The following is a 21885-nucleotide window of genomic DNA, read 5'->3' on the forward strand; positions in this document are numbered from 1 at the left end:
GAGAAATTATGAGCTGGGATAGCCATAACAACAAGTCAGCCAATGGGAATCGTAACCAGAAAAGAGCCTGAAGGGACCAACCACCTGCTCAAGCAGGAGGCCCTATATCATTTCAGACAAGTGACGTCTCTTCTTAAAAACCTCCAGTGATGGACCACCCACATCTTCTGGAGGCAAGCAGTTCCACTGGTTCATTTTTCTCACTGTCAGGAAGTTTCTCCTTAATTCCAGGTTGTTTCTCTCCTTGATTAGTTTCCATCTTTTGCTTCTTGCTTCCTGCCTTCTGGTGCTTTGGAGAATAATTTGACCCCCTCCTCTTTGTGGCAGTTCCTCAAATACTGGAACATTCTTATCAGGTCAGCCCTAAATCTTCTTTTCTTTAGACTAGCCCTACCCAGATCCTGCAGCCGTTCTTCAAATGGTTTCGTCTCCAGGACTTTGATCATCTTAGTTGCTCTTCTCTGAACTTTTGCAAGGCCGCAACATCTTTTTTATAGTGTGGTGACCAAAATTGGTTGCAGTATTTCAGGTGTAGTTTTATAAGGCGGCGCTAGTACTTCATGTGATCTTGATTCTATGCCTCTGTTTATCCAACCTTATAGAAAAGTTCACCAGTCAGAACTGAAGAAGTTTCTGGGACGAGAAGCAAAAGGTCTTCAAGGAAGAAAAAAAGAAAGGCCAGTTGCCTTTTGCAAAAGCACTTTTGGAGCAACCTGGATTTATTATTTATTTATTTATTTGATTTGATTTTTATACCGCCCTTCTCCCGAAGGACTCAGGGCGGTGTACAGGCAACAATAAAATACAAACACCACAATATACAATTTAAAATACGAGTTAAAAAACTTATTATAATTAGCCTAGAACTTTAAAATTTATAAAACCAAACCCCATTTAAAATTAGTAGAAAATTTAAAATCGATAAAATTTATGTAATTTAAAATTTAAAAATTAAAATTTAAGCCAGCCCCGCGCGAATAAAAAGGTATGTCTTCAGTTCACGGAAAGTCCGAAGGTCAGGTATTTGGCGTAAGCCTGGGGAAGCTCGTTCCAGTGGAGCCCCACAGAAGGCCCTTCCTCTGGGGCCGCCAGCCGACATTGTTGGGCAGACGGCACCCTGAGAAGTCCCTCTCTGTGAGAGCGTACGGGTCGGTGGGAGGCATGTGGTAACAGCAGGCGGTCCCGTAAGTACCCAGGCCCTAAGCCATGGAGCGCTTTAAAGGTCGTAACCAACACTTAAAGTGCACTCGAAGGCCACAGGTAGCCAGTGCAGTCTGCAGGATGTGTTACGGGAGCTACGAAGCTCCCTCTATCACCCGCAGCTGCATTCTGACTAACTGAAGCCTCGAGTGCACTTCAAGGGAGCCCCATGTAGAGAGCATTACAATAATCCAAGCGAGAGGTAACGAGCGATGAGTGACTGTGCACAAGGCATCCCGATCAAGGAAGGGGCGAACTGCCAACCAGGCGGACCAGGAAGGCCCTCCTGGAGACGGCCGTCAAATGATCTTCAAACGACAGCCGATCATCCAGGAGGACACCTGTTGCGCACCCTATCCTTTGGGGCCAATAACTGCCTCAACAGTCAGCCGCGGCTGCAGCTGACTGAATCGGGATGCCGGCATCCACAGCCACTCCGTCCTTGGAGGGATTAAGCTTGAGCCTGTTTCTCCCCATCCAGACCCGCACGGCTTCCAAACACCGGGACAGCACTTCAACAACTTCATTGGGGTGGCCCGGGTGGAAAAGTACAGCTGGGTGTCATCAGCGCATGCTGGTATCTCACCCAAGCCACTGATGATCTCACCCAACGGCTTCATATAGATGTTGAACAGCAGGGGCGAGAGAATCGACGCGGACCCCACAAGTGAGGCACCTCGCGGCGACCTCTGCCCCCTGTCAACACTGCTCACATCGGTCGGAGAGATAGGAGGAGAACCACCGATACACGGTGCCTCCCACTCCCAATCCCCCCAACCGGCGCAGCAAGATACCATGGTCGATGGTATCAAAAGCCGCTGAGAGATCTAATAGGACCAGGGCAGAGGAGTACCCCCTGTCCCTGGCCTGCCAGAGATCATCCACCAATGCGACCAAAGCTGTCTCCGTGCTGTATCCGGGTCGAAAGCCGGACTGGAACGGGTCTAGATAGACGGCTTCATCCAGGTATTGGGGTAGCTGTCGCGCCACAGCACTCTCTACAACCTTCGCAACAAAGCGAAGGTTGGAGACTGGACGATAGTTACCCAAAATAGCTGGGTCCAGGGAGGGCTTCTTGAGGAGGGGTCTCACCACCGCCTCTTTCAAGGCGGCAGGGAAAACCCCTTCCAACAAAGAAGCGTTGATAATCCTCTGGAGCCAGCCTCGTGTCACCTCCTGAGTGGCCAGTACCAGCCAGGAAGGACACGGTCCAGTAAACATGTCGTGGCGTGAAGCCTCCCCAACAACCTGTCCACGCCTCGGAGCCACAGGGTCAAACTCATCCCAAACCGACTCAACAAGACGCGGTCTCCTCTCCTCGCTTGATCATCCCAATTCGGTCCAGACCATCCCGGAGCTGAGCGATTTTATCGATAGATAACCACTAAACTCCTCGGCACGCCCCTGCAAGGGTCATCCCGCACCTCCTGATGAAGGAGGAGCGGTCACCCAAACAGGGCGGCCGGGCGGTTATCTGCCGACGCAATGAGGGTGGAGGCGAGAACGCCGCCTCCTCATTGCCACCAGGTAGGTCCTAGAATAGGACCTAACTAGTGTCCGATCAGCCGAACGACTGGACCTCCAGGTGCTCTCTAGGCGTCTTCTCCGGCGTTTCATCTCCTCAGCCCCTCGGAGAACCAAGGGGCCGGACGAGATCTGCGCCGGGTCAGAGGTCGCAAAGGCACGACACGGTCCAGGCCCCAGCCGCGCCTGTTCCCAGGCCACGACTAGTTCCTCAGTCGTGCCGCGGGCCAGATCCTCAGGGAATGGCCCAAGCCCGCCAGGAACCTCTCAGGGTCCATCAGGCGCCTGGGACGGAACCAATATAGGCTCCGCCTCCCGCGGTGGTGAGTGGCGGTCCGGAAGTCTAGGCGAAGGAGAAAATGATCAGACCATGACATAGGTTCTGTTACTAAATCACCCAACTCCAGATCATTTAACCACTGTCCAGAGATATAAATCAGATCCAGCGTGCCTCCCCCTGTGTGTAGGGCCATCATTTACTCGAATCAGGTCCAAGGCCGTCATGGAAGCCTGGAACTCCCGAGCTGCAGTCGATAACAAGCCAGCTGATGGTAGGTTGAAATCCCCCATGACTATAAGTCCGGGGGTCTCAACCGCCACCGCGGCAAGTACCTCCAACAGCTCGGGCAGGGCTGTGGTCACGCAGCAAGGAGCCAGGTACGCAATCAACAAGCCCAACTGATTCCTATGGCCCCACCTCACATAGAGGGATTCACAGCCGGCAATCTGAGGAACAGTGGCCTCCCTCGGCTCTAGATCTTCCTTAATGATAACCGCCACCCCGCCACCCCTACCTTGGACCCTCGGCTGATGAAATGCTCGGAAACCGGAAACAGGCTCAAGCTCAATCCCTCCAAGACAGAGTGGCTGTGGATGCCGGCATCCCGGTACAGTCAGCTGAGTCCACGGCTGACTGTCGGGGGCGAGTCACTGGCCCCGATGGAGAGGGTGCGCAACTTGGGCGTCCTCCTGGATGAACGGCTGTCTTTTGAAGATCATTTGACGGCCGTCTCCAGGAGAGCTTTTTACCAGATTCGCCTGGTGCGCCAGTTGCGCCCCTTTCTAGACCGGGATGCCCTATGCACGGTCACTCACGCCCTCGTGACGTCTCGCCTGGATTATTGCAATGCTCTCTACATGGGGCTCCCCTTGAAGAGCATCCGGAGACTGCAGTTAGTTCAGAATGCGGCTGCGCGGGTTATAGAAGGCTCCCTCGTGGCTCCCGTATGACACCTATCCTGCGCAGACTGCACTGGCTACCTGTGGCCTTCCGGGTGCGCTTCAAGGTTTTGGTAACCACCTTTAAAGCGCTCCATGGCATAGGGCCGGGTTACTTACGGGACCGTCTACTGCTACCGAATACCTCTCACCGGCCCGTGCGCTCTCACAGAGAGGGACTCCTCAGGGTGCCGTCAGCTAGGCAGTGTCGTCTGGCAACGCCCAGGGGAAGGACCTTCTCTGTGGGGGCTCCCACCCTCTGGAACGAACTCCCCCCAGGACTCCGTCAACTTCCAGACCTCCGAACCTTCCGTCGTGAGCTTAAAACACACCTATTTATCTGCGCGGGACTGGACTAAACTTTAAATTTTATAGGGGTTTTAATTGGTTTTAGTGTTTATGCTATTTTTAATAATTTGGCTTTTTGAATAAGTTTCTTAATGGTTTTCTTAATTTGTATATATGTTTTTTATTTGCCTGTGAACCGCCCTGAGTCCTTCGGGAGATAGGGCGGTATACAAATACAAATACGAATACGAATAAAAAACCTGGAGGGCAAAGCTCAACAAGGGGAACCCCCCCCTCTGGGCCCAACCAGGTCTCCGTAATGCCCATAAGGTCCGCGGACTCCCCCTGAATAAAATCGCAGATCAGGGGAGCTTTATTAGCCACGGACCGGGCATTACATAACATCAACCGAAGATCCAAGCTCTGAGGATCGTGGCCGCCTGAGGAACGGGTAGGAACTGAGGGGCCGGAGCACGTGATCGCCTTCAGACATCGAACACGTGCTCCCAACTCTCGATACGCCCCCCCCCCTCCGCCATATCTGCCTCTCCCACTAACCACACAGATAGAACCACACTTATCATCAGGAACTTCACCCACCCCCGAAACCTTCGGACCTATTAAAACCGCGCCGCAAACACGCGCAGTGACTGGCCCCTCCCTCGGCGGGCTACCCCCAGCACCCCCCCTTACCCTCCCCCCCTTTAAAAATTCCCTCTCTAAAAAACCCCACAAGCACTTTCTCTGCATGCCACCTCTGTGGGTCCCAAGACCCATCATTGAGGCCGCCCTCAACGTGAGGCCATTCCTGCAGGCGGGCACTCGCAGGTGCAAGAGTTCAATTGAGGAATATCGCATAATAAAATCGGCGAAAAAAAACTAGCTCCATCTCGGAATTGGCTAAGATGATAATATAAAATTAGTCCTCAGTTAAGGACGGACGTATAATGGTCCGGTCAATGGACAGTCATAATGAATCTCCTGGTCAATATCCAGGACCCAGATCTTAGTTTGGTCCAATAAAAATAAGTACTTAAATCCAGGATAGGTAGTCCAAAGCCAAGTCCTAAACATGAGAAAAAAGGGTGGGGTTGGTGTTTCGTGTCCACTCTCGATGAAATTTGCTGATCCCGGACAAGTCTCCTCTCAGTTCAGTTCCTGATAACCCATAAAAACATGGTATATGGCCATAAGGATCGCAAAAAGGCCAGGAAACTGTCGATGATATCACAGTATCAGGGGAAAGACCAGGCCAGGAAACAGGCCAAGGTACCTCCATTGTCTCACTCTCTGCCGGCCTCAGGCAATCCTCCAATAACCGGCTCCAGACCCGTCCAGTCCATGCCCACCAGGGGTTACTCCATCTCCACCACCAACACCCCTGGGATGTCCAGGTCCGGCTCGCTCCAGAGGCCAGGTCTCTCCAAAATCCCTCCAGGAGGCCTCACAAAAAGGCAAGGCCTCCCCCGAGGGGCCGAAGGACGAGGAGGAAACAAGGACGCCCAGATGAAAATAGAGGCCGCAACAGGCCATAGCAGGCCGCAAAAGGCCACCAGGATGAACAAAGGCCGCAGAGAAATGTGTCAATAAAGCCTTCATGGCCAAAGCCACATAGTGGAAGCGACAGCAGCGAAGATGGAAAAAAGGCAGAAGCTATCCAAACGCCAAAAAACCGCTGCTGTTCCAATTCGCCACTTCCCCTCCGCTGCAGTTCGCATTCACAGCCGAGGGAAAGGGCCCAACGTCCCCGGCCAAGGTAGAAACAAACCGGCTCACCACCCTCCCGGCGCCACAAACATGGCTGCCGCCATCCGCCGCTCACCTTCCCGGGTCCGTTCCTGGCAGCCGTGGGGCTTAAGAGGCCCAAAAACCTCTCTCATGGCTGCCTGAAACTTCAGATCTTCACATCGGGGGATGAGCGGTTAAGCAGGCGGCCAGGAGCGCTGCTATCCTGTCAGAGCTAAGAAAACCGCCAACGCCGATCCTCAGGGCGCCGCCATCTTGCGCATGCGCAGATCACGAAATCTGACTGAGAATCTCCATAGACGTAAAGGTCAAGGATTCCTTGTCCAGTCCCGTCCGACTCAAGGAACCAGGACTCCACTCTGTTTCTTGGTTGAGAAGCCACTGTTATCCAAAGACATTCTCCATGATCATGTGGCCAGCATGGCTGTATGCTAAGGGAGTCTTTAACGGCTGATCTATCAGGCCCTGTGGCTGGGTGTGCTGAGTCCCCTTCCCACCAGCTTCCCAGGGGGGGCAGTGAAAGGGGCTTCCCCCATACCTTGGTCAGGACAAAAGGCCCATTTCAAATCTGCATCATAGTCTTTGGTGGTAGCGCACCAGAGTTTCCCATCAGAGCGTCCATCTGTGGTGCAGCTGCTGTACATCTGGCCCAGGAACTTGAAGGGGAAGGAGCAGGGATTGTCCTGGGAGTTCCCTCCAAACACGGCCGGGCCTAGAGGGGGAAGGAAGAGGTCAGCCTTGGCCCCCAACTGTTGCACCGGCCGAGCAGAACCCCCTGGAGCCTTGGAGGGGGGCAGGTCCCAAAGCTGAATGGGAGACAGTCAGGAATGGTCTGTGGGCTCTGCAGCCACAAACCGGCAACAGAAGCTGGACCGGGGTCCAGCTTTCAAACTCTTGCGTTCGACCCTCAATCATTGTGGCCCCTGGGTCATCCTCCTCCCCTCACTGCCCTTCCCCCTTCTGAGGAAAGCACCCATTCTCCTGGGCTGCCAGAGTCCTCCCAACACACTTGGGGGGGTGTATGTGTGTGCATGTGCATGTACAAAAGTAACGGTCAATTATTCTCTTTGACCAGTCATGTCTAGCTCTGAGGCATGGGGCTCATCTGTTTCCTGGCCAAGGGAGCCAGAGTTGTCCAAAGACATTTCTGTAGCCAGGTCAGAAAAAATGTACACCAAAGGCACATGGAAAAGGTACCTATTTATCTACTCATATTTGCCTGCATACGAATTGCTGGGGGGAAAGAAGTTGGAGCAAGGAACGGAGCTCACCCCATCCTGCAGCACTCAGACTATCAGCTGACAAACTCAGTGTTTTTAATGGCTGAGTTATCAAGCCCTGTGGGTGGGTGTGCTGAGTCCTCCCCACCAGGGGGGCAGTAAAAGGGGCTTCCCCCATACCTTGGACAGGGCAAAAGCCCCACTTCTTGTCTGCATCATAGTCTTTGGTGGTGGCGCACCAGAGCTTCCCATCAGAGCGTCCGTCCGTGGTGCAGCTGCTGTACATCTTGCCCTTGAACTTGAAGGGGAAGGAGCAGGGCTTGCCCTTGGAGTGCCCTCCAATCATGGCAGGGCCTGGATGAGATACGGAGGGGCCAGACTTGGGCTGCCGCTGTATCACCAGCTGAGCAGAACCTCCTGGAGCCTTGTGGGCAGCAGGTCCCGAAGCTGAATGGGAGACAGTCAGGGATGGTAGGTGGGCTCTGCACCAACAAACTTGCAACAAAGTTGGGACCAGGGTTCAGCTTTGAAAGTCTTGCGTAGGGCCCTCAATCATTGTGGTCCCTGGGTCATCCCCCTCCCCCCACTGCCCTTCCCCCTTCTGAGGAAAGCACCCATTCTCCTGGGCTGCCAGAGAGGCCTCCCAACACACTTGGGATGTGTGTGTTTGTGTGTGTGGGCACATGGGCAAACGTAAAGGTCAAGTTTTCTCTTGACCAGTCATGTCCAACTCTGAGGCAGCTCAGTTCCTCTTGTTATTTATTAAATTTATACGCTACCCATCTTGCCAGCGGTGAGTCTAAGTGGCTCACAACTGAACAAGGGTCAGGGGTCTCAGAAGCAAATTGCTTGCGAAGCCCCCCCCCCCACCCGCCTCTTCTTAGATTCTCCCTGCTTGCTTCCAGCTTTTCACTTCTCCCCCTGGAAGGGGCTATGCAGCTCAGCTTTCCAAAGCCAGGTGCCCCCTTCCAACTGCCTCCCATCTCCCCACACACCGTGGGGCAATGAGAATGTCAATCCCGATCAATCCAGTCACTGGAGTCTTTTAAGAAGACATTAGGCAGCCACTTGCCTGAAATGGTATAGGTTCTCCTGGTTGAGCAGAGGGTTGGTCTAGAAGGCCTTCAAGGTCCCTTGCAGCTCTATTCCTATTCCGGTTCCTGTTCCCGTTCCATTCCATTCTATTTTCTCCCTCTCCTCTCCTCTCCTCTCCTCATTCCCTATTCCCTATTCCATTCTATTTTATTTCCTATTCCGTTCCATTTCATTCCCATTCTATAGCAGCCAGCAAGGGGGACTGATGGCCCCAATGGAGAGGGTGCGCAACCTACGCATCCTCCTGGATGGATGGTTGTCCTTTGAAGAACATCTGACGACCATCTCCAGGAGAGCTTTCTATCAGGTACGCCTGATCTGCCAGTTGCGCCCCTTTCTAGACCGGGATTCCCTATGCACGGTCACTCATACCCTCGTCACTTCTCGCCTGGACTACTGTAATGCTCTCTACATGGGGCTCCCCTTGAGGAGCACCCAGAGGCTCCAGTTGGTCCAGAATGCGGCTGCACAGGTGATAGAGGGAGCCACTCATGGCTCCCATATAACACCTCTCCTGCGCAGGCTGCACTGGCTTCCTGTGGTCTTCCGGGTCCACTTCAAGGTGTTGCTCACCACCTTTAAAGCGCTCCATGGCTTAGGACCGGGCTATTTACGGGACCGCCTGCTGCTACCGTTTGCCTTCCATCGACCTGTGCGCTCTCATAGGGAGGGCCTCCTCAGGGTGCCGTCGGCCAAACAATGTCGGCTGGTGGCCCCCAGGGGGAGAGCCTTCTGTTTGGGGGCCCCTACCCTCTGGAATGAGCTTCCCCCAGGACTTCCACAGTTTCCTGACCCCCGGACCTTTCGCCGCGAGCTAAAGACGTATTTATTCTCTTGTGCAGGACTGGCATAAAATAGATATTTATTACTAATTTTAATGGGGGTTTTAGGGTTTTATTGTATATTTTAATTAATTGGGCCAAATTGAATAGGTTTTTTAAAATTGCTTTTAATTGTATATTGTATTTATTTACCGTTGTTTTAGTTGGCTGTAAACCACCCTGAGTCATTCGGGAGGAGGGCGGTATAGAAATTAAATTATTATTATTATTATTATTATTATTATTATTATTATTATTATTATTATTATTATTATTATTATTATTATTATTATTATTATTATTATTAACAACTCACCGATGCCCATGCCTAGCGTCCAGAACTCATCATCCTCAAAATGAGCTTCGTTGGAACTCCTCAAGCCTCAGACAGACAGGGAGGAGAGGCAGTCCCAATGTCCCCAGCCTCTCCTTAACTCTCCAAACTAGATGAATGTCCTCCCTCCTGGCAGAAGGTGAGGCATCACCTTCAGAGTGTTATTCAGCAGGTTCTGACCAGTTCTGGAAACAGTGGAAATTTTGAGTATAAAACCATAAATACCACTTTGGCCCTTCATATTCTCTGCCTCCTGGGTCTTCTTTTGTTGGCCTGCACAGAAAGGAGCTGAAAGCAGGTTGTGAGGACTTTACAACATCCTTCCTACCATACCACAAGCCACACCCACAGAACTGGTAGTGAAAAAATTGAAATAAAGGAATAATAAAAAAATAAGAAGATATCTTGATGGCTTTTCAAGGTTTGGCAAAAGACTGGAGGTGGTGGAGGAGGAGGTTGAAATTGTTCAGTCAAATCAACAAATAGAAAATAGAATGGAATGCAAATCAAATTGGACAAAAATGAAGATCAAGTGGTGGTGATGCAGTATAGAATGATGGAAGGAGCTCTGAGAATTAGGGTTTGAATGAGGAGAAAGGAAGATTTAAAAAATTTTATCAAGCTCTGGCTGAATTTATTGAACTTGATCCATAAGAGGTTGCTTATTAAATTGACAAAATTTATAGAGTTAATTCTTGGATTGCTAGGCAAAAGAAACTTCCTAGAGACATTGTGGTTTATTTTTTGAAAAGAATAGTGAGGAATCAAATTTTGCAAGTTGCTTTTCAGAAAAACTTGAAAATAGGGGAACAGGGCTGAAGGTTTTGAAAGAGATTCCCAAGATGTTAAGGGATAGAAAGGACTTTACATTTTCACACAAGAACTTAAGAAATACCAGGAGACACTTCCTTCCACAGTCTGGAGCTATTGCCTCAGCGCCGAATTATCAAAGCCTCACAGGTGTTGAAAAGGACACCTGATACAGACTTCATCTCCCAGCCGACATACAGGACTGAGATGCTGGCGTCTAGGCGCATTTACCACAGGCCGCCATTATTTGGTCGTCGCCTGGGCGCTGTGCCAAGTGCACATTGGATTTATAACTGCAGCAACCTGGTGGTGAACAGGAGCACAGAAGAATTGAGGAGGAAGAAGGAAATCGGTAAAGTGGTGGAGTGCTCCAGTCTTTTCACCCTGCGGTTGGACGATTATTCTGGAGAGAGAGAACTTAAAATAAGAAGATTACGGTTTTGTGGAGCTCTGGAGAAATGATGGAGAATTTAGGAGGGAAGGTTTGAGGTCCTTGAGAATGATGGTGGCGTCAGCTTGCCTTCACTAATTTTGATGACATCACTTCCCTTGACCTGGTTGACTAACTGTACTCTGGACTCGTTGCTCCTGTGAGTGCTTGGATCGGAGAATACAAGGATACTGTGCTGCCAGGATTTGTACTTAATGGCAAAGGTCGAGACCAACTGCTGGAGAGATGGAAGAATTTTGGAAAAGTTATCTAATATGGACAATGGATGAAATAAGAGCAGAAATTGTGACTATCCAAAGTAAAGGATACTCAACAAGTTTTTAAAACAAGCAAGTGGAAGGTTTGGAGGGAGATCAGCAGTGAAGAGAGACAGGCAATGCTGTGCTTGGACTACAGATGGATAAAATGTCTTATTTCCTTAGGTTTCAAAATTTGGAAGAAGTGGACCAAGAAGACTTGAGAGATGTTTGACTAAATTGTTGGGAGAATTTCTTGGGAGATTTCATGAATTGGGATGTGGATCGAGTTTATAGAGTTAATTCTAAAGACATGCAGTTTAGAGGTTCATGTCAAATTTGTGAGAAGAGAGATGAAATTCTTAGAAAACATAGGAGTGGGCACTGATTTACAGGGCAGGAGATAGCCATTCTGAGGCAGATTCCCAGACAGGTGTGAAAAGAAAGAAATATTATTTTTGTCAAGCAAATTGTACCAGAATGGGCTTCAGATGGCTGATGCAAGAAATTGATGATTTTCAGGGCATTACGAAAAAAATCAGTACAATGGAGGCTCGGTATGTGGAGGAACACAAAGTTGGAATCAGATGAAGAATTGAAGAAGGAGGTTATAGATCATGGGAGAACTGATGTTGATTATCACTGAAGAGTTCTGAGATCCAAAACTAGGAAGTGATAAAGATATTTGGGATTGTGTTGGTTTTTAACTCTCTTTTATACATATTCTGTTTATTCTTGACTCTTCTTTATTACGTATTTAAAATTTGAAACTTAATACTTGTGTTGCTTTATGGCTGTTTATGTTTAAAAATTTGAGTAAAATTCTTATTTTAGATAAGAAAAATGAAAATTTACCATACCTGAAGTATTTGAAAACCTTTTGACTAATAAAAACTTTTAATACAAAAAGAACTTAAAATACCAGATTCAATTTAGATGGGAGGTTCCAGTTGGTTTGACAGTGTATTATCAAGGAAGGAGATATCATTGACACAGTGCTTAAGGCCAAAGATTTTCTTTCTACAGTGCTGAAACTTGAAATAGAAATAATAGAAAAAGAATTCAAGAGACTCAAATGGGTGTGGAAGCTGAGGTGATTCCAGTGATGTTACCATCTGAGGAACAACCACAAGAACAAAGACTGAGGAGCCCTTAAGCGTAAAGAAAACAAACTCAAAGTAAAGTTCAGGATTCTGCTACAGAAGCGGTGGGAGGAGCACGGCCGAAGATACGGGAGGACGATCTTCAGTTGATTGCTCAAAGCTTCAGCCCAGTAATGGCAAATAAAATCTTGACTTGGAATGTCAATGGTTTGAATTCAGCTCAGAAGAGAAGAAAAATATTTCATTATTTGAAACAATTTAAAATGATGTTATTTGCTTACAAAAGCATATTAAATTATCAGATCAAAAGTACCTAATAAACTCAAAGTTAGGTAAACATTTTGTTGCTTCAGCTTTGGAGAAAAACATGGCATAGTGGTTTATTTGAGAAAAATATACCAGCCAAGTTAATAGAGGCAGATATTCACGGAAGATATATTGCTATTGAACTTACAATAGAAACAAAAGGACTCTCTTGCTTGGTATATACAATCAGCAACAAGAAAAATTTTATAGAATGTTATATGATAAGTTGATTCTATGGGATTATAAATCGTGCATTATATTGGGAGATTGGAATGGAGTAATAGATACAGGACAAGAGAATTTCTTCAAGAAGATACCTGCACATGCAAAGCTGCCTAAATCCTTTTTGATATGATAGAAGATTTTGAGTTAAGAGATGTATGGAGACTGCGAATTTGGAGGAAAGAGACTATACTTTTTCTCTGATAGGCATCAATCCTTCTCACGTATTGATTTTATTTTAATTTCTAATGATTTGCTTTTTAGGGTGAAGAAAACTAAGATATTTCCAAGATGTTTGTCTGATCATAGTCCTGTTTGGATGGAATTGCAATATGGAAAAGAGGTAGAAGAACTTGGAGATTAAATGAAAATTTGTTTAGATATCAGGATAATGTAAATCAATGTAAAAGCAGATGAAAGAATTTTTGATTATAATTTGAATAATGAAACATCGATAGAAATGGTTTGGGACTCAGTAAAGCTTTTATGAGAGGTGTATTAATATATCTTAATAATAGACAGAGAAATAAGCAACAAAGACAGCGTAGGTATTTAGAAGAGGAAATTTATAAGAAACAACAATTATTAATACATAATCCACATGATCAAAAACTTAAAGATGCAATAAAGTTACTACAGAATCAATTTAATATGATAATGGCTGATCAGGTGGCAACAAATATACAATATGCCAAACATAATACTTTTATAATGCAAATAGACCTGGTAGGTGGTTAGCATACACTTTAAGGAAAAGACAAAACAACGTACTATAGAAAAATAGAATATAAAGGTAAGAGAGATATCAACAGGATAAAATTAAAAAGCTTTTTAGAATATTATACAAATTTATATCTTAAAGATAATATATTGAATAGGGATATTGATAATTATTTGAAGGAATATAAGGTTAAAATTTAACTTTAGAACAAAGGATGAACTGAATCTATAACCTAAAGAAATTATTTTGGTAATTAAACAATTAAAATGGGAAAACTCCTGCGGATGGGCTCACAGTTAGTTATTATAGGAATTTACAGGATGAGATGTTAGGTCCACTTAAGGAATTATTTAATCAGATACAACTAGGAGAATTCCCCTCATGGAGAACCTCTTTTATTTCATTGATACCAAAGAGGAACAGGATTGTTCTAAACCTGGGAATTATAGGCCAATCTCACTTTTAAATAATGATTATAAGATTTTGTTAAAATAATAGCTAATAGATTAATGTTGATTCTGCAGCGAAGAATTCATAATGATCAATCTGGATTTATAAAGGGAGACAGATGAGGAATAATGTTAGGCAGATTGTTAATTTACTGGAGTACTTAGAAAAGAAAAATTTTATTCCAGCAGCATTTATTTTCTCGATGCAGAGAAAGCTTTTGATCGATTGCATTGGGATTTTTATTTAAATTAATAGAAAAGATGCAATTTGGAGATGGTTTTAAGAATAATTAGGGCAATTTATGGAGAGCAAACAGCACAGATTATAATCAATGGTAGCTTAACAGAACCTTTTAAGATTGCGAAAGGAACAAGACAGGGATGTCCTTTATCACCATTATTGTTTTATTTTAACTCTAGAACCATTATTGGATAAAATACGAGAAGTAAAGGAGATAGAGGAATTAAAGTTAGACAACATGAATATAAAGTGAGAGCCTTTGCAGATGATTTGGTGATTACTTTAACAAACCCTATAAATTCTAGTAAATCTTTGTTGGAAATAATTGATCAATATGGGAATGTTTCAGGGTTTAAGGTAAATCAGAAAAGACAAAAAGTGATAATAAAAATATGGCCAGACAACAGAAAGAAAAACTAGAGGAAATAACAGGATTTGAAATTGTAAAGAAGGTTAAGTACTTAGGGTTTATATTACATCATCAAATGTGAAATTGTATAAGAATAACTATGAGGTTTTATGGCAAAAGTTCAGAAGGAGTTGATTGTTTGGAAAAATTGCAATTATCTTTGCTGGGAGAATTGCTGCTATTAAAATGAATGTTTTACCTAGATTTTTATTCCTCTTTCAGATGATACCAATAATTAAGAAAGATAAGAATCTTGAGGAATGGCAGAAGGAATTAACAAATTTATATGGGAAGGTAAAAAGCTAGGGTTAAAATGAAAATAATTCAAGATTCTCGGAAAGGGAGGTTTAAAATGCCTAATTTTAAATTATATTATGAAACAGCTGCTCTCTCTGCAATAAGTGATTGGTTTAATTTAACAGAGGACAGAATTTTGAATATAGAAGGTTATGATTTGCTATATGGATGGCATGCATATTTAATTTATGACAAAAAGTGGATAAGGCCTTTAAAAATCATGTGCTAAGAAATGCCCTTCTGCGTGTTTGGAAAAATACTCTTATAAACTAAATTATAAGGTTCCTATATGGGCAAGTCCTAGACATACAATAGAAAATATAAACATAGAACAGAATCAGGAAATGATTACATATAAAGATCTTTTGTATACTGAAAGAGGTAATTTGCAGTTAAAATCTCTGCAAGTATTAAGAGAGGAAGGGAAAAATTATACTTGGTTTCAATATGAGCAACTACATGCTAGATGGAAGGAGATCAGAAAATTGGTATAGAGCAGAGCGAGGAAATTTGGTAAAGCAAATTAGAAATCAGTCTCAGGAGCATATAAAGAGATTGTATAATGTGTTACTTGAAATAGATTCTGAAAGGGACTTGGTAAAGGACTGTATGATAAAGTGGGCACAAAATTTTCAGGAGCCAATATTATTGGAAACTTGGGAAAAATTTGGGTTAGAAATGTTAAATTCAAACACAGAATCTGAGGAAAATTTTTATAAAATGTTTTATAGATGGCATCTAGATCCTAAAAATTATCGTGTATGTATCCAGATATGCAAGCAAAATGTTGGAGATGTAATTGTGATGACGCTACATATTTTCACATTTGGTGGACTTGTAAGGACATAAAGGCCTTTTGGATAAAAATTTGGTGGATTTTACAAAATGTTTTGAAAAGAAGATAAAGTTCCTGCCGCAATTTTTCTTGTTGGGAATTATTACGGATTGTACAGTAATTGAGACTAAATTGATTTTAAATCTAATAACAGCAAGATTACTAATAGGACAATATTGGAAGAAAAAAGAAGTACCTACAATAGAAGAATGGATATTGAAAGTTGCCAATTTGGCTGAGATGGCGAAGATATCAGCCTTTTTGAAAGACAATACACAAGAAAGATACTTAAAGGAATGGAAAAAAAGGATTGACTATATTCAACATAGATATCAGACTAAGAGTTATCAGACTGTTTTTGAATGATTATGATGTATTATTTTTGATTGTTTTCGGGGGAAGTTAGGAATTGATGATTGTAGGGGTATAATTAAGTTGGGACGAAATTTTTTTAGCATATGTTTGTTTTATTTTTAACTATACCTTGTGCCTGTTCCGTGAAGTCGGGGGGGGGAGGGGGGTTGTGAAGGGAGGGGAGAGGAGGGGGGGAAAGGGGGGAAAAATTTTGTAAAACTTTTTGAATTAAAAAAAAAATTGAAACCAGCCACCAGTCACCTTGTAGGGTCTGATGCCGTCCGGGTCAAGGGAATAGTTGACCATCTTGCCAAAGAGCGGAGACTGAGAGGTTGCCAGTGTGCCAGGCACTCTGAAGCAAGCCCTGCCCGAGCCCCCTCCTCGCGCTGGCACACACACACACACACACACACATAGAGGAAAGTACAGGTCTGCCTCAGGGGAGGGCAGCCTTCCCCAATCTCCTGCCCCCCAGGAATCTTGGGTCCTCTCCACTTGTAGCCTTCCACGGGGGCTGTGAACCCGCCGACGGCCCCTGCTCGCTCGCTCACCAGTAGGTGAGGTCCAGTGGTGTTTTAATTTTTTTTACTACCAGTTCTGTGGGTGTGGCTTGGTGGGCGTGGCATGGGAAGGCTACTGTAAAATATCCATTCCCACCCCACTCCAAGGGAAGGTTACTGCAAAATCCCCATTTCCTCCCCATCAGCTGGGACTCAGGAGGCAGAGAATTGATGGGAGGGGGTCTGTCAGAATTTTTACTACCAGTTCTCTGAACTACTCAAAATTTCCACTACCGGTTCTCCAGAACTGGTGAGAACGTGCTGAAACCCACCTCTGGTGAAGTCTGTGTGGTTCCACTTGGAGTAGTCTAGGAGGGTGTGGAAGGTATCCCCGTGCAGGACTTCGTAGCAGGGCGCCCGCATGGCCGCGAGGGTGGGGGCGTCCAACCTCCCTGTTTCCGGCAAGCCCAGTTGCTTCTGCATCGCCTTGAATGCGGTCCTCACCTTCACCCACCCCCCGTTGGGCGCCGTCCTGTACCCGCAAAGCTTGAGGTAGTGCTGCGGAGACAGAGAAGCGGGCGCTTGCGGGGGGCTCTCGGCCGGAGAAGGGAGCCGGCGGGGATGTGCCAAGCGGCGGATGGGGCGGATGGGGCGGGTGGGTGGGAACGTGGCGAGACCTTGCGTTGATCTCCGGTCTTGGCCTTGACCCCAACCCTCATCCCGTCTCCGGATCACCCGGGGTCGACAGTCAGTCACTGGGACCAAATGAAGAGCCGGCTGGGAGTCACTGGCGGGGCTGGCTTCCCACAACGGCGCCCACACTTGCGCCATCTGACCTGGGTCGGGCCAGCGCAGCGCGAGTTAAAGCGCCGGGCGCCAGCGGGGGACTGGAGACAACCGGGCGTTCCGGAGGGAGAGCCTCGCCCTCCCGCCGCGCTCGGTCTGGCGAAGAAAGAAAGGCCGGGGGGGGGGCTTTGTCCAGCGGAGGACCCGCCAGACTGCGCAACCTGGAGACTCACGTAGGCCAACACGCGGTCCGCCATGCTGGTGTCCTTGTCCACGATGGGGACTTTCCTGGGGCCGGTCCACGTGCAGGGCAGCGGCAGGAGCAGCAGGAGGAGGAGGAGGAGGGTCGGGGCTGGGACCCTCATGGCTGCTGAGCGAGGGGGGGCGAGGGTCTCGGGTTCGTCTCCTCTGCTCTCGGGTTCTGCGGGTAGCGCCAAGCTCAGCCGAGGACAGCCGTCTGCAGCCCGACCGCCGGCGGGGCCCTTTATGGTCCGCGGGGAGAGGGAAGGGGGGGAAAGGCAGAGTCAGCCGCGGTCCCTCCCACCCCCCCACCCCCCCATGGAAGAGGGGGAGAACCGGCGGGGCGCTGCCACTTCCTGGACTTGTCTCAACAGGAAATGTGAAACGCAGCCGGGACCAGCGGCGGGTTCGAAGAGGGCAGCCGTCCCCCTCGACGGGGCTCGGACGCCGCTGCAGCCAGGAGCTAACGTCCCGCGGCGCACCTGGCTCCCCTGCCTCCTGGCTCCTAGTCCTCCGTGGGGTGGCATCGGCGGCACCAGAGCCCGTTCAGGCGCTGCCCCACCGGCCGCTCCCTGCCTCTGATAGGGCAGGATGGGATAGAGACTCTCAGAGTGTGGGGCGGGCTAGGAAAGGGGTCACCTTGGACTGATAGCTAAACTAGGAGGCTGCCTGCCCGAGCCTTCAATCCCCCTTTTCTTTGCCCATTCAGGCCCAGGCCCTGGTGGAGGGCTCAGTGGCAGCCCCTGCTCTGTCTTCACAAATGCCATCTTGCCCCAGGGAGCCAAACAAGATGGCTATCCAGTCTGTTTCTTTAAACCTCCGGTGATGGACCACCCACAACTTCTGAAGACAAGGCCTTACACTGGTTAATTATTTTCACTGTTAGTAAATTTCTCCTTAATTCCAGAATCCTTGATTAGTTTCCATCCATTGTTTCTTGTCTTGTTTTCTTGTGCTTTGGAAAATGAGTTGACCCCCCTCCCTCTTCTTTGTAGCAGACCCTCGAATACTGGAAGACTGCTATCATGTCATCCCCCCCCCCCATCCTCTTTTTCATCAAGCTAGACATACAAGCAATTTGGCTTTAGAAAAAAATTGTCCTGCAACTATTACACTGCAAAAACACACGGATTTCTAAACACAACAAAGGTAAATCAAGAGATGCAATTTATATAGACTTCTGTAAAGCCTTCGATTCAGTAGCACACAATAAGCTACTTCCAAAACTAAAATCTTATGACATTTCCGGATTCCTGCATAAGTGGATAGCTGCGTTCCTGTCAAATAGGCAGCAAATAGTCAAAATAGGGAACTCCTTATCTAACCCTGCACCTGTTAACAGCGGTATCCCCCAAGGCAGCGTTTTAGGACCCACACTCTTTATACTTTATATAAATGTCCTTTGCGATCATATTATAAGCAATTGCGTTCTCTTTGCGGAAAATGTAAAACTATTCAACACCACTAACAATGCTACTCCTCTACAAAAAGACCTTGAATATCTATCAGAATGGTCAAAAAATTGGCAGCTCCAAATCTCAAACAACAAATGCTCTGTCGTACACATTGGTAAAAAAAAATCAGAACACAAAATACAAGCTGGACGATACAACCTAACAGATGACCCTCACTCTGTCAAAGACCTTGGAGTACTCATCTCAAATGATCTAAGTGCCAGAGCTCACTGTTAGAGTTGTTAACCTAATCTTGTGTAGCTTCTTCTCTGGTAATATTGAACTGCAAACTAGAGCATACATAACTTTTGCCAGACCAGTTTTTGAATACAGCTCATCTGTCTGGAACCCACACTGCATATCGGACATCAATACAATTGAACGAGTCCAGAGATATTTCACACTCCTCTGCTTGCAATAAAATACCTTATGCCACCAGACTCAACATTTTGGGCTTAGACAATTTAGAACATCTTCGTCTTCTGTCTGACCTAAGCATAGTACATAAAATCATCTGCTACAATGTCCTACCAGCTTCAGAATACTTCAGCTTCAACCAAAACAATACAAGAGCCCACAATAAATACAAACTTTATTTATTTACTTATTTAATTTTGTCATAACAATATACACAAGCATAACACAAAAGATTATATAATATATAAACATATATGAGGAGAAACAAGGTAGCATATATATATATATAGGGGAAGAAACAATAGGACAGGAACGGTAGGCATGTTTGTGCTCTTATGCACGCCCCTTAGAGTCCTCTTAGGAATGTGGTGAAGTCAACAGTGGACAGTTTTTGGCTAAAGCTTTTGGGGTTATGAGAAGAGACCACAGAGTCAGGTAATGCATTCCAAGCATAGATAATTCTGTTACAGAAATCGTGTTTTCTGCAATCTAAACTGGAACGGTTGACATTAAGTTTAAATCTGTTGGTAGCTCTTGTGTTATTGTAGTTGAAACTGAAGTAGTCATTGGCAGGAAGGACATTACAACGGATGGTAAACATTACAACTCATGGTAAACCAATCCAAAATAGACTGCAGAAAATACGACTTCAGTAACAGAGTTGTCAACTCCTGGAATGCACTACCTGACTTCCTCAAATCCCCAAAACTTTAACCTTGGACTGTCTACTGTAGACCTCACCCCATTTCTAAGAGGTCTGTAAGGGGCATGCATAAGCGTACCAGCATGCCTACCGTCCCTGTCCTAATATTTTCATAACCTTTACATGTATTTATAATTATGTTTACACTTGTATCTTTCATAAAATACATGCTTGATGTATGTTTTACCCTCCAGCCCCCTAATCCTCTTTGTTGCTCTTCTCTGCGCTCTTTGTACAGTGGACATGGCAAAAAACAGGAAGCCCAAATGAGGACACATCCCGTAGGCTAAACCTGTTGGTTGGTTGGTTTGTTTGTTTGTTTGTTTCAAACATTTAGATACTATTTGCACAATATCTGAAGAGGATACCTACATTTGCTCAACCCATGGCCTGCCAGCCCCCTTGAAGCCTAGGCCTCCATGGGGGGAGTGGGGCAATCCCACTGGGGCCTCCTTTGAGCCCTCTAGTCTGCTTTCCTGCTTTTCTCTTCTGATGTTCCTCTTCCGTTCCCAAATTTGGCCCCTTTACAGAGGGTGAGACGGTTTCTATCTCTCTTCCCATCATCCCAACGGAGCCACCTTCTCGTGGCCCCTGTTTTGCTGAACTCCTCTCCTTCACCTGGGCCGGGGCCCTGTTGCTGTGGGGCAACAGCTGGGACTTTCATGGCGGGGGGGGCCTGCGAGTTGGATGTTGAGGCGCTGCATGAGCTCATGATACTCTCGGCCCCGACAGCCACGGTGACCGTTTCCCATCAGTGCCCAGGAGTGGCCTTCTGCCCAGTCTGGCACAATACCAATGAAGAAGAAAAGCAACAGCTCTCAAATCAGCATGGCTGCACAAAGAATTCTCTGATAAATTGAAAGACAAAAAGGAAAAGTATCAAATGTGGAAAGAGGGGAAATAACTAAGGCAAAATATCAGCAAATAGCCCGAGCCTGTAAAGATGAAGTGAGGAAAGCTAAGGCTCACAATGAACAAAGACTTGCGATAAAAGTAAAAAATAACCAAAAAAAAGCTTCTTCCAACATGTTAAAAACAAGAAAAAAGTCAAGGAAACAATTGGCCCATTGCTGGGAGAAAGTGGCAAGAAGATGACAAGCAACAGGGAGAAAGCAGATCTACTTAACTCATATTTTGCATCTGTCTTTACACAAAAGGAAAAAACAATCCAACCTATCAAAAACAGCACTACAAAAAACAGATTAGAAACACAAGTTAAAATAGGGAAGAAAATGGTAAGTGAACACCTGTCTACCCTAGACGAGTTCAAATCACCAGGACCGGATGGATTACACCCCAAGGTTCTGAAGGAACTGGCAGACGAGATCTCAGATCCACTGAACTATATCTTTCAAAGCTCCTGAAGCACAGGGGAACTGCCAGGACTGGAAAAGAGCTGATGTAGTTCCCATCTTCAAAAAAAGCGGGGAGGGGAAATGGATCCAGGAAACTACAGACCTATCAGCCTCATATCAATTCCTGGGAAAATTTTGGAAAAGATAATCAAGCAATGAATCTGCGAACATTTAACAGATTAACAGAGTTGGAAGGGACCTTATAGGTCATCTACTCCAACCCCCACTTAAATAGAATAGAATAGAATTTTATTGGCCAAGTGTGATTGGACACACAAGGAATTTGTCTTGGTGCATATGCTCTCAGTGTACATAAAAGAAAAGATACGTTCATCAAGGTACAACATTTACAACACAAACAATGGTCAATATATCAATATAAATCATAAGGATTGCCAGCAACAAGTTATAGTCATACAGTCATAAGTGGAAAGAGATTGGTGATGGGAACTATGAAACAATTAATAGTAGTGCAGATTCAGTAAACAGTCTGACAGTGTTGATGGAATTATTTGTTTAGCAGAGTGATGGCCTTCGGGAAAAAACTGTT

At 46.2% G+C, this 21885-nt stretch overlaps 1 protein-coding gene across 1 annotated transcript in view; it reads right to left on the reverse strand.

The window, feature by feature from the left end:
* LOC131195100 (uncharacterized) overlaps nucleotides 1–17694 on the reverse strand; it is a 101210-nt gene extending 83516 nt beyond the window's left edge. Inside the window, exons 1-5 of the mRNA XM_058176729.1 lie at nucleotides 17400–17694; nucleotides 16713–16938; nucleotides 7377–7643; nucleotides 6515–6688; nucleotides 6007–6130 (exon numbers count right to left, since the gene is read on the reverse strand). Coding sequence (XP_058032712.1) covers nucleotides 6007–6130; nucleotides 6515–6688; nucleotides 7377–7643; nucleotides 16713–16938; nucleotides 17400–17531 — 923 coding nt within the window. The 5' untranslated portion in view covers nucleotides 17532–17694. The remainder of the gene's footprint in view (nucleotides 1–6006; nucleotides 6131–6514; nucleotides 6689–7376; nucleotides 7644–16712; nucleotides 16939–17399) is intronic.
* Nucleotides 17695–21885: the final 4191 nt, after the last annotated feature.

This window comes from Ahaetulla prasina, chromosome 3 (assembly GCF_028640845.1).
Source record: "Ahaetulla prasina isolate Xishuangbanna chromosome 3, ASM2864084v1, whole genome shotgun sequence".
Classification (NCBI taxonomy): domain Eukaryota; kingdom Metazoa; phylum Chordata; class Lepidosauria; order Squamata; family Colubridae; genus Ahaetulla; species Ahaetulla prasina.